The sequence below is a fragment of the Scyliorhinus canicula genome, chromosome 2 (genome assembly GCF_902713615.1).
Source record: "Scyliorhinus canicula chromosome 2, sScyCan1.1, whole genome shotgun sequence".
Classification (NCBI taxonomy): domain Eukaryota; kingdom Metazoa; phylum Chordata; class Chondrichthyes; order Carcharhiniformes; family Scyliorhinidae; genus Scyliorhinus; species Scyliorhinus canicula.
In genome coordinates, this window is record NC_052147.1 from 230684221 (window position 1) to 230696896 (window position 12676).

Here is a 12676-nt window from a genome sequence, read left to right on the forward strand (position 1 = left end):
CCCAAAGTAATGGGAAGAAAGAAGATCTAATGCTCCGGTCCCTCGCTGGCGGCGGTAGCGAGGTTCACGACCCGGGCTGGGCATCAGATTCATGAAGCCAGCCCATCGAGTCTGCACCGGCTCTTGGAAAGAACACCCTACCCAAGGTCAACACCTCCACCCTATCCCCATAACCCAGTAACCCCACCCAACACTAAGGGCAATTTTGGACACTAATGGCAATTTATCATGGCCAATCCACTTAACCTGCACATCTTTGGACTGTGGGAGGAAACCGGAGCACCCGGAGGAAACCCACGCAGACACGGGGGGATGTGCAGACTCCGCACAGACAGTGACCCAAGCCGGGAATCAAACCTGGGACCCTGGAGCTGTGAAGCAATTGTGCTATCCACAATGCTACCGTGCTGCCCTTAAGAACAAATTAATCTCCACTCCATTAATCTAGCACAATCCATGTACCTATCCAATAGCCATTTGAAGGCCCCTAATGTTTCTGACTCAACTACTTCCACAGGCAGTGCATTCCATGCCCCCACTACTCTCTGGGTAAAGAACCTACCTCTGACATCTTCCACCATTCACCTTAAATTTATGTCCCCTTGTAATGGTTTGTTCTACCCGGGGAAAAAGTCTCTGACTGTCTATTCTATCTATTCCACTGATCATCTTATAAACCTCTATCAAGTCGCCCCTCATCCTTCTCCGTTTTAATGAGAAAAGGCCTAGCACCCTCAACCTTCATCCACATGCTTGGTCACCTCCTCAAAGAAGTCAATAAGACTTGTAAGGCAAGGCCTACACCTCACAAATCCGTGCTGACTATCCCTAATCAAGCAGTGTCATTCCAGATGCTCAGAAATCCTATCCCTCAGCACCCTTTCCATTACTTTGCCTACCACCGAAGTAAGACTAACTGGCCTAATATTGCCCATCCCCACCAGGCCCGCTACCAGACATCCCCATAAGAGAGACCCCCACTAGAAACTTCCCATTGCAGAGACCCCCACCAGAGACCCTCCATAATAGAGACTCCCCCAAAAGAGAGATCTATTACAGAGACACACACCAGAAAGCCCCATTATAGAAACCCCATAAGAGAGCCCCCTAACAGAAACCCCCATTACAGAGACCCATAACCAGAAATCCCCCCCATTACTCTTTTTCTCTGCAGAAAACACTTAACTACAAGTGGTAGTCAGTACATCTACTGACCTTATCTCTTTCGTTGGTAGAGGTCACCGGTTTGAAAGGTGCTATCGAAGTGGCAGTGGCAAGTTGCTGCAGTGTATCTTGTGGAAGTATGACACATTTCAGCCGCAGTGTAGCAGTAGGGAAGGAGTGAATGTTTAAGGTGGAGAATGGGGTTTTAGTCCAACCTGCTTCTTTGTTCTGTATATTGTGGAGCTTCTTCAATGTTATTTGAACTGCATGCTTCCAGGTAATGGAGATTAGTCTATCAGACGTGTGTCTTTTATTTTTTTTTAAATTATAAATTTCAAGTACCCAATTAATTTTTTCCAATTAAGGGGCAATTTAGTGTGTTCAGTCCACCTACCTTGCACATCTTTGTGTTGTGGGGGCGAAACCCACCCAAACACGGGGAGAATGTGACCCAGAGCCGGGATCAAACCTGGACCTGAGTGCCGTGAGACTGCACTGCAGTGCTACCACTGCACCACCGTGCTGCCCTGGACGTGTTCCTTTCAGATAGCGGACAGGCTTTTGGAAACAGATGGTGAGTTAGTTAAAGCAGAATTCTCAGCTGTTACCTTCTCTTGTAGCCACAATATTTATATGCTGGTCCAGTTACATTTCTGGTATTGATATGAATATTGATTAAATGTTAAGGAGTTGGTAGGTAGCCTCTCTCTTGTTCAAGATGGTCATTGCTTGGCAATTGTATGGCATGAATGTTACTTTCAGTAGTGATGTGTATATCTGCTGGTATGTAAAGAGTTAGCAACTGTATCATAGTGCTAGACCATCAATCACTAGATGGTAGCACCAGATCCATGTACATGGATTGAACTCGGAGGATATTCCCGTATCTTCGTATCAGGAGTGACTACATATCAGAGTGTTAGAGAGATCTAGTTTATTTGGCACGTGTAGTTAAATGTTATTTATACTTATTATTATTTACTTAATCATCAGTTATAGTTGTAGAAGAGTGAACAAACTTATTATTATTTATATTCGTTATTCATTAAATGTTATTTGCTTAACTGAAGACTGATAGTTTCATTGAACTACAAATATCAGACCATTCTGGAAATAAGCAAAAGAGTAATGGCGTATTACAATCACGTAATATAACACTTTCCACTCACCAGTAACCTAATGACTAGATTTGACTGCATGTGGGTATGGACTGCTTCAGTATGTGAGGAGTTGCAAATGGTACTGAACATTGTGCAATTGTTAGCAAACATTCCCACTTCTATCGTTATGATGGAGCAAAGGCCATTGATGAAACCATTAATGCCAGTTGGGCTAAAGACTTTGCCTGAGGAACTCCTGTAGCAATATCCTTTGGTTGAGATGATTGGCCTCATACATTCACAACCATCTTTCTTTCTGCCAGGCATTACTCAAGTGACAGAAGTGTCTCTCTCTCTCTCCGCGCTCTCTCTCTCTCTCTCTCTCTCTTCCCCCCCCCCCCCCCCCCCCCCCTTCTCATTGATTTCAGTTTTGCCAGGGCCTCTTGATGCCACATTCGGTCAAATGCTCCCTTGATGTCAAAGGCAGTCTGCCTCAGCTCACCCCTGGAATTCAGCTATTTTGTCCATGTTTAAATCAAAACTAAAACCCAAACTGAGCACGGGGCCCGGGTTCAATGTTGAGGTCTCCCAGGGCCAATCCCTCCTGACTGTATACCGCTGTGCTGCCATCTTAGATGGCTCTGTCTTGCTGTGAGGAGAGGATCTCAGGGTTGGTGGTTAAGAAGCCTGTGATTATGAGCTGAGATGAATGATTTTTTTAGGTTGAAAGCACATTACTATGGCTCTCCTCCTTCAGTCTCTCTTCATTCCAAAAGACAGACGTTTTCGGAACTGATTATAATGCCACTTTTATTGCGACTGACGCATTTAAAAGGAGTACATTATTTAATTCTTTACTGAAAGTAAATGTCGAAACTATGATCTAAAAAATTCTCACTGCATCATTTTTCCACTGAAAATCTGCTCTGCCTTTTGGCCCCGGTCTGGTATGTCTCTCTTGTGGGGACCATGAATTGGATTCAATTTGAATTGGTTTTAGGAGCAGGCAAGGAGCTGGATTAGGGGTTCGCCCCTGTCCACACTCTAAGCCCTGGCTTTGTAACTCAGAAAAAGTAATAGATACTTAAGCATCTGTGGTCTGTGTTTGAGGTATACACAGATAGGAAGCCCAACATGTGTTAATTGCTCTTTTTATAAAATTTGGCTGCCTTGAACCTAATGTTAGGGAAATGTGGTCCGTTTAGGGACCACTTGAAATTGCCACCAAAATGTTAAGCTATTTTAAAATAATAATTACCTGAATGTGGAGTCAGTATTTGCAGGATCACTACAGATGAATAGTTAATGACTTTCCCCAGTGGGAACAAGACAAAAACATTAGTTACACTTGGAGGTTTATTAAAAAAAATATATAATTTAGGTTTGCTCATGGCTCTAACGTATTAATCTGAATGAATGTACAGAAATAAAATTGTGTGTCATTCAGCACCAATCCACCATGAGTTCAGATTAAAGTTCAACATCGCATTAGGCTCTCCTATTTGGTGGCAAACAATTATTAAATGGATAGTCGTATTTTTCTGTCCAGAAGAAATGGGCCAGGTCATTCACCAAATTCATAAATCAGCTCCAAAGGCTGGGGTTTTCCACTCCTGTTCACGTCAGGTGGGTTTGGCAACGAGAGTGGAAAATATTGCGGGAAGGCCAAAGTTGAGTTTCACGTCGATATAAAAGCAGCAAGTGATTGTCTGCTCCCCGTCTCAGTGGCAGGTTGTGTTTACCATCGTTCAACGTCAGGAATCTTATTGTACTATATTTGAATATCATTATCGGTCCCATAAGTCAGGATCATACCCCCACGTCAAAAAATGCATCCACAGTGGCATGATCCCAGACCGGCTGGATGCCCAGCTAGTCTGGGAAGCAGAAATCTGAAGGTAGCTCGGGGGTGAGTGTGGCATTCGGGGGAGAGGGTCATTGCAAGGGGTGCCAGGGTAATGTCAGTTTGATGCCCGTTTGGTGCCGGGGCTGCACCTGGGTGAAGATTGTTTCCTGGTGTGCTCGCTGTGTGTTGGGGCAACCTTTAAAAATGGAACCCAGATCATCAATTCGCTTTGATGGCGAATCAGGGACCAGTGATATGTCGTGGAACGCCTGCCAGCCGTCTTATTCTTCTAAGTCCCACACTGTGGGACGGTAGCGGAAAAAGACGGCAATGCCAACGGCGGCCTCAACGCTGCTTTTCCAAGGCCTTTGCCAATATCAGAGAAAATCTCATCCATAGCCATTTGTTCAAATTCTCGAAGCAGTTACTTAAGTGATAAAATATTTTTTTCTTAAACGCTCAGCCGGAAACAACTTGAAGCCACCTATAGATGTGTCTTAGCGGTTACATTCTTGGTGTGGTCTTATTGGTTCATGTGGTATGTCATGAAATGGATCTGTGAATGAACAAAGTAAATATTCATTTACAAGTGGTTAAACATTTGCATTCAAATCTGTCAGTTGTTCTGTGAGGTTATCTACAGTTGCTGAATCATGCAGCATCTCTGGATAGGAAGGGGGTAGGAGCCAAATTTACTATGCTTGAGCACTATACAGGACATATGGAATTGCAAACATCAAGTCTGGTCGGGAGCAAAAATCAGCTCCCCTTAGCCAGGGGTGGCACCCAGCATCCATTTTGTGACAAGCCAGGACAGGGATTCTGTAGCTCAGAACTGACATCATAGAGAAAACGGTGTCCTGCAGGGACATAGCAAATCTGAATCAGCCCACACCCTCAAAAACATTAGCACAAACAGAAAGACACACTGATAAGACAATCAATCCTAGATCCTGATAAATCGCTGGAACCAGACAGCAATCAGGGATAGCATTAGTTAAAATAAAGAGCAAGGGAACAGCGTTTAAATCACAAAGATAAGACCGGGAAGGGTTGACTTGTTAAAGGCACCCCGCTGGTATCTATGAATGAAAACCACGTGACCCGCTGTAAGTGGACGTTCCTGTCCTCTCATGAATAGGGAGCGCTTAGCAGGTCATTATATGGAAATGTATTTCGATGTCTCTGACCCTTAAAACAATGAAATAGTGATTATCTTTGACAGGACAACTTCCAGTCAAGTTGAACTGTGTGAATGCATCTTTCTACGAAATCTATAAATACTGAAACCTTTTGGCCGAGCTTGGAGAAGCACTGGGATAGACCAGGCACTTTGCTCACCAGTGTTAAATAAACTACTTTTGAAGGCTGCATGCAATAAGACTCTTGAGTGTGGAGTGATTTCTGCAAATTCATCCCCCGTAGGCGTTTTTCACAGTAACTTCATTGAAGCCCACTTGTGACAATAAGCAATTATTATTATTATTATAACACAAGTAAGCCCAGGATCGGACTTGGCAGTGATGATCTGTGTGGTTAATAGCCTGTTAGACCTCACCAATAGGATTCATACAGGAATAATGGGCAGATGGTAACTGGCATTCAAGGAATTGTGTCCCAGCTGGCAGTCAATGTCATTAAGAGTGACAGCGAAGGCAGAAAATTGGCAGCAAAAATAAAGAACTGTTTGTGCTAGTCTCCATGGAAACCTATATCTTTGGGTCCAGATATTCTTGGGATTTTCAATTGCTCAAGTTTCTGTAGTAACTACATTTCCAGCACCCCAGTAAAGTGACACATTAAAAATATTTACCAACCTTTATGGAGGTGCTGCGGAGGGAGAAGATTATTCTCAGAATATTTTTGGACATCCAAAATGATTTTTAAAAAAATAAATGTATTTTCACTTTACTTATTGATGACCTCATGTTATTAATTATTTAATATTTAATTTTGCAGCTCCATTTTTGAAGGGTGGAACTGCGTCTCTCAAGAAATGACTTTCACAGCGGATTTACACGGGTGGGTGTATATGTGGCCTTCGATGGGCTGGGATGACTCAGAGCCACTGTGTCTTAGAAATAGTTTGGAACCATGTCTACCTGACTATTGTGTGAACTTCAGCATTGAAGGATTTTATTTCACTTTCTTCTGCTACACATAATGCTGAGAGCTGACATTGTAATGGCCAAAGTTTTAGAGATTTGTTTGACAGGGCAGCTGGCACAGTGTTTAGCATTGCTGCCTCACAGCACCAGGTATCCGGGTTCAATTCCAACCTTGGAAGACTGTGTGGAGTTTGCTTGCGCTCCCCGTGTCTGCGTGGGTTTCCTCCGGATGCTCTGGTTTTCTCCCACAGTCCAAAGATGTGCACGTTAGATGGATTGGCCATATTAAATTGCCCCTTAGGGTCCAATGGTGTGCAGGTTATGTGGGGTTGCGGGATTAGGTTAAGGGGGTGGACCTGGGTGGGGTGCTCTTTCAGAGGGTCAGTGCAAACTCGATGGGCTGAATGGCCTGCACAGTAGGAATTCTATGGTAGCTTTTTTATGGGATTTCCGAGGGGGCATGTAGGTGGAGGTTGCATGTTAGGTGGCGCCAGCTAGAGTCTCTGGTTTTTGGAATTTTGTGCCCGGCTTCAGGGATAGTTTGTGAATCATTTGTTGTGGGAAGTATTTTTAAAAAAATTTAGATTACCCAATTCATTTTTTCCAATTAAGGGGCAATTTAGCGTGGCCAGTCCACCTACCCTGCACATCTTTGGGCTGTGGGGGCGAAACCCACGCAAATACGGGGAGAACGTGCAAACTCCACACGGACAGTGACCCAGAGCTGATATCGAACCTGGGACCTCGGCGCTGTGAGGAAGCAGTGCTAACCACTGTGCCACCATGCTCCCCTGGTGGAAGTTATAAGGAAGGTGTGAAATGTTGATGACCCAGAAGAAAGGCGCTGGAAAGAAGGGGCTGAGTGAAAGTCCACCATCGAGTCAGTCTGAGTGTCCTTTAGGAAGAAAGATGGTGGGAGCTGCGTCGTTGGTGGGGCCGCTCCCCTCACAGTGGAAACTCTGACCGAGTCAATGTCAAGGAAGTTCGAGAGGCCATTTGCCAAGCATATGGAGCTGCTGTGGAGGGAGACGATGACTGTGATGAAAGAGTGGGTGGAGGAGGCGATTGTCCCAGTAAAGGCAGCAGTGATGAAGATGTCAGTCAAGGTGCTGGAGCAAGGGGAGAAGTTGAAGGGGGTGGAGGAGGGTTTGTTGCAACATCGCGACCAGTCTGCCTCGATAGGTGAGGTGCTGCGGAGGGTGGCGGAAACCAACAAAGGGCTCAAAGCTAAGGTGGAGGACCTGGAGAATGGGTCAAGGAGGCAAAATCTGTGAATCGTGGGTTTGTCTGAGGGAGTGGAGGGCCCAAGGCTGACCGGGTACTTCGCAAAAATGTTAGCGGAGTTAATGGGGAGGGGGAAGAACACTTCCGCTAAGAGTTGGGCAGGGCACATTGATCGTTCAGGCCAAAGCCTAAAGCAAATGAGCCATCAAGGGCGATTATAATCTGCTTTCACAAGATCCGCATGAAGGAGAAGGTCCTGAGTTGGGTGAAGCAGAGACGAGAGGTGAAGTGGGAAGGTGCTGTTATACAAATATACCAAACTGACTCCGGAGTTGGCGAGAAGGCGAGTGGCCTTTGGACAGGTGAAGGTGGCATTGTATAGCAGCGGAGTAAGATTTGGAGTGGTCTAACCCTGCAAAGCTGAGAGTGATGCAGAACTCAAGGGATTTTTATTTTGAGACGGTGGAGGCGGCGGAGATTGAAGGACTGGGACTGAGATGAGAGTTGGGATTTAGACATGGTTGGTGGAGATGGGGATGGTGTTTTTTCTTATGAAGGGTTTTTTATTTGATTGGGTTTAGATTTCTGTCTCTTGTATGGGGGGGTTTGTTTACATTTATTCATGTGTATTGGATTTGGGTTTATCTTTTTTTCTGTGGAAACAATTTTGTATTGTTCTGTAATATGAGGGAGGTGAGAGATTGTTAGGGTATGTGGGGTCGGGTTACTGAAGAGGGGGATGGGAGGAGGTGGGGGGTGGGGGGGGGCTGGCAGCGGTCACTGCACTAGGAAGCAAAGGTTGGCTAGTGAACGGGAGTGTGGTGGGGGGAGGGACCGCGGTCATTGGAACCTGGTTGAGCAGGTTCAGATGGGCCTGGGAGGTGTGAAAGGTGGGGATCGATACCGGGAGAGGTGTTTGCAAGAGGAAATTGATGTGGAGATTTGGAAGGGGGGGGGGGGGGGGTTCGATGGCAACAAAGGGACGGGGTTGATGAGGCCCGAAGGGCAGGGCCCGGGGTTATTAGATGGCGGATTGTGCAGTACATTTACGGATTAATCAAATGCTTACTGATTAATGTTGAATCGGTCAACAAACATGCTTCCATGATAAAACGGATTGCACTTCACCTGTCTAACCAGCCTGATGAAAGACTCTGATAGCAGACTGTGAGATTAAAACTACAGTTTTGTGTGCCTATTACTCCTACTCGCTCTCAGTGCTGCCTCAGAAACTGTTAATCATCCCTTTCCATTCTCCTGCCTCTGTTCTGGAATTCAACAATGTGACACCAATCTGCATTGGCATTCTTGTCCTGATTCCAAAGTATCCGCTATGTCTCCTCAAATGCTTTCTCTTGCCATGTTTTATCCAATAACTCATGATGTGCGCAGCGTTCCAGAGGCGGTGCACTCTCATCATCCAGCCTCTAATAGTCACAACCATGAAGTCAGTTTCTACACGTATCCTGACGCTACCCTACTCTACTTCTCTGCCAACATCACTAACTCTGTAGTAATTCTCCATTTTCTCACTCCACCCTAACTGGGAATTTAACTGGAAGTGTACTCATTTCTTCCAAATCGGGATTATTGCGTGTTGTACCATTCCTTCTGTTCCACCATCACCAGAGGCTTATTGCAGCTGTAACAGGAACAGGGGAGGCTATTCTGCACCTTGAACTCATTTTGCTACTCTATTACACCATGGCTGATCTCTACCTCACTTCTATTTACCCACCCTTTTCTCCATGTCCTTGATAGCTTTACCTAACGAATATTTATTATTCTCAGCATTAAAAATTCCAATTAATCCAGGGAAGTGAGTTCAGATTTCCACTACCCTTTATGTGACAAAGTGCTTCTTGATTTCACTCGTAACTGGCCTGGCATCAAGTTTAAAATTATTCCCTTGGTCTAGATTCACCCACAAGAAGAAATAGTTTCCCTGTATGTACTCTGTTGAATATTTTTATTATTTTAAACATCTCCATTTGATAAGCCCTCAGTCTTCTGAAATTTAATGAATAAAATTATGAGGGGCACAGATAGGTGGATAAGAAGGTACATTTTCCTATAGCGGAGGGGTCAATAACCAGGGGGCATGGATTTAAGGTAAGGGGCAGGAGGTTTGGAGGGAATGTGAGGAAAACCCTTTTCCCCAGAGGGTAGTTGGAATCTGGAACGGTGGTTCCATAAGAACTAGGAGCAGGAGTTGGCCATCTGGCCCCTCGAGCCTGCTCCGCTATTCAATGAGATCACGGCTGACCTTTTGTGGACTCAGCTCCACTTTCCGGCCGAACACCATAATCCTTAATCCCTTTATTCTTCAAAAAACTATCTATACCTTAAAAATATTTAATGAAGGAGCCTCAACTGCTTCACTCGGCAAGGAATTCCATAGATTCACAACCCTTTGGGTGAAGAAGTTCCTCCTAAACTCAGTCTTAAATCTACTTCCCCTTATTTTGAGGCTTTATTTCTGCTTTCTGCTTTCACCCGCCAGTGGAAACAACCTGCCTGCATCTATCCGGGAATCAAACCTGGGTCCCGGGTGCTGTGAAGCCACAGTGCTAACTACTGTGTTGCCCTGCCGCCCTATCATACCCTCTTCAATACCATTATGTCCCTCTTGAGTTTGGGTGCCTACAACTCAATACAGCACTTCAGATGCGGTCTGACCAGGTCTCATGTCTTCACTGCTGTATTTCAATTCTCGAGATAAAGGCATATACCATTAACCTTTGATTACTTTTTATTCTTGTACGCTAATCTTTAATAATTTGAATAAGCGTCACCTAAATCCCTTCGCTCCTACCAATGTCTATAAAACACTCTTCTAAAACCACTTTGGCTTCCTCCCTCTCTTGCCTTCAAAAACCTTTATCTATTTTTGTTATTCTTTGGTCCTCCAAATTGCTGTATCCTCCATTCATCCTACCTCTCCCAAAGCATTCTGATGAACACTTTATAAGTGCAACCTTTTACTGCTTTTGTTTTTGGTGATAACATCCATAGAAAAAATAAACTTGTGGCGTATGTTTTTTAAATATCCAGGGAAATCTAGATGTAATAACTATTATATCTGTTATTTAAAACAGGAAATTAGCCAGTGCCATTCAGCAAGAAGCCATTAAACCAATCCGTCAAATGCTGGACGAGCATACTAAAAGGATAAAGTCAGTATGTATTGTGCATTCTACAAAATATCAATATTTTCATGGATTTTAGATAATCTATTTTTGTTGCTCCTTTTGCATTAATCTTTCCTATCCTGTCCAATCGCGTACATCAGTCGGATAGTGCAGTTGAAAAGTCATCAAAGCTTGTAACCGACAACTGGAGTCAACAAATTAAGGTAGAATTTAACATTTTTCATATTGTACCATTGTCTGTCTATTCAATGTGAAAGCACAATACTTGAAAATCATTTTACTTTTTTTTGGCATATTTTCTAAAAGCACCAAGATAATTTTGTTTGGAAACCAGTAGTTTTAGATACAAATTGTCAACCTTGATTTTGGGTTCAAAGGCATTAACCACATTATAAAAATATTATGTTGTTTTCTTGCTTTATGAAACATTATCACATTGGAGATGTTGCTCACTTAACACTTTCCAATTCAGATTCTAACTTGTTGCAATATTTTTGGATCACAGAATAAAAAGAAATTGATGAGATCAACCAAGGACCATGAAGCTGCCTTTGATTTAGTGGAAAACAACAAACAAATAGTATCTGAAAAGGAGAAAAGAAAGGTTGTTCAGACTGGAGTATATAAAATAGCTAACTATCGCATTAACACTGCTGTTTGATCTTAAGTGAGCTGCGCTGAGACTGAAATATTTTATTGAAATTACTTGTTTAATATTGTTATCTGGCTTTGGCAAACAGTCATTGGACTCGAAAAGTTCGCTCTATTCTCTCCCTACAGATGCTGGCAGACCTGCTGAGATTTTCCAGCATTTTCTCTTTCGCATTGTGATCAGGTTATTGGCTGACAACACTTTAAGTCCTTTATCATTGAGCAGCTCTAATATTTCCATAATCCTGTCATCGTCACAAATGAACAGACTAGTACTATTTGAAAATTTCAACACATCAAAGATTCGCCTCCTTTCACTGACCTCTTTCTGGTTAAGAAATTAACTATGCTGCTCATAGTTACACAATTCCATCCTTATCCTGAAATTTTACATCAAAGACTGTCATAAAAAAGAGCCAAATCGCCAGCAGTCCCTACGTTACACCTAACAGTGATTTATTGCATTTATTTACAAAAACAATGGGTTGTTGTGTCACTGCGCACACCCCTTCTGACCATGCAAGCTTTCTTTTGTCTTATTCCAATTCTCCTGGCACATGTTACTTGAGGACCTGGAATCTGAGTTGCAGACAGCTGCTATGAAATATTATCAACCTGTTAGAATAGGTGGTCCTTCACTCAAGGCACCCAAGTCCTGGGTAGACATTGACAAGCTAACTCTTTGCCATTGACTACTTGGCAAACTGGTCCTGCAAAGATGCAGGGATTGTGGAGGATTGATGGATTGTTCCTTTGTGGTGTCGAGTTGTGACCAGCGGCATTCCGCAGGGTTCAGTGCTAGGACCTTTGCTGTTTGTAATGATTTGGTGGAAAATGTAACTGGTCTGATTAATAAGTTTGCGGACAACACAAAGGTTGGTGGAATTGCGGATAGCGATGAGGACTGTCGGAGGATAGAGCAGGTTTTAGATCATTTGGAGACTTGGGCAGAGACATGGAGATGGAGTTTAATCTGGACAAATATGAGGTGATGCATTTTGGAAAGTCTAATACAGGTAGGAAATATACAGCGAATGGTAGAACCTCAAGAGTATTGACAGTCAGAGAGATCTAGGTGTACAGGTCCACAGGTCACTGAAAGGGGCAACACAGGTGGAGAAGGTAGTCAAGAAGACATACGGCATGCTTGCCTTCATTGGCCGGGGCATTGAATATAAAAATTGGCAAGTCATATTGTAGCTGTATAGCACCTCAGTTAGGCCACCACAGTTCAATTCTGGTCGCCACACTACCAGAAGGATGTGGAGGCTTTAGAAAGGGTGCAGAAGAGATTTACCAGGATGTTGCCTAGTATGGAGGGCATTAGCTATGAGGAGTGATTGAATAAACTCGGTTTGTTCTCACCGGAACGATGGGGGTTGAGGGGCGACCTGATAGAGGTCTACAAAATTATGAGGGGCATAGACAGAG

The 12676-nt window shown here is 43.8% G+C and overlaps 1 protein-coding gene across 7 annotated transcripts in view; it reads left to right on the top strand.

The window, feature by feature from the left end:
* The window catches only part of nostrin (nitric oxide synthase trafficking), a 91891-nt gene that overhangs the window by 38915 nt on the left and 40300 nt on the right, over positions 1 to 12676 (top strand). For 4 of the 7 annotated variants that reach the window (XM_038789749.1, XM_038789748.1, XM_038789750.1 and 1 more), the window contains 4 exons: positions 6070 to 6132; positions 10541 to 10622; positions 10735 to 10797; positions 11100 to 11198. In XM_038789749.1, the coding sequence (XP_038645677.1) occupies positions 6070 to 6132; positions 10541 to 10622; positions 10735 to 10797; positions 11100 to 11198 (307 nt within the window). The remainder of the gene's footprint in view (positions 1 to 6069; positions 6133 to 10540; positions 10623 to 10734; positions 10798 to 11099; positions 11199 to 12676) is intronic. The other 3 variants (XM_038789751.1, XM_038789753.1, XM_038789754.1) reach the window with 3 other exon arrangements.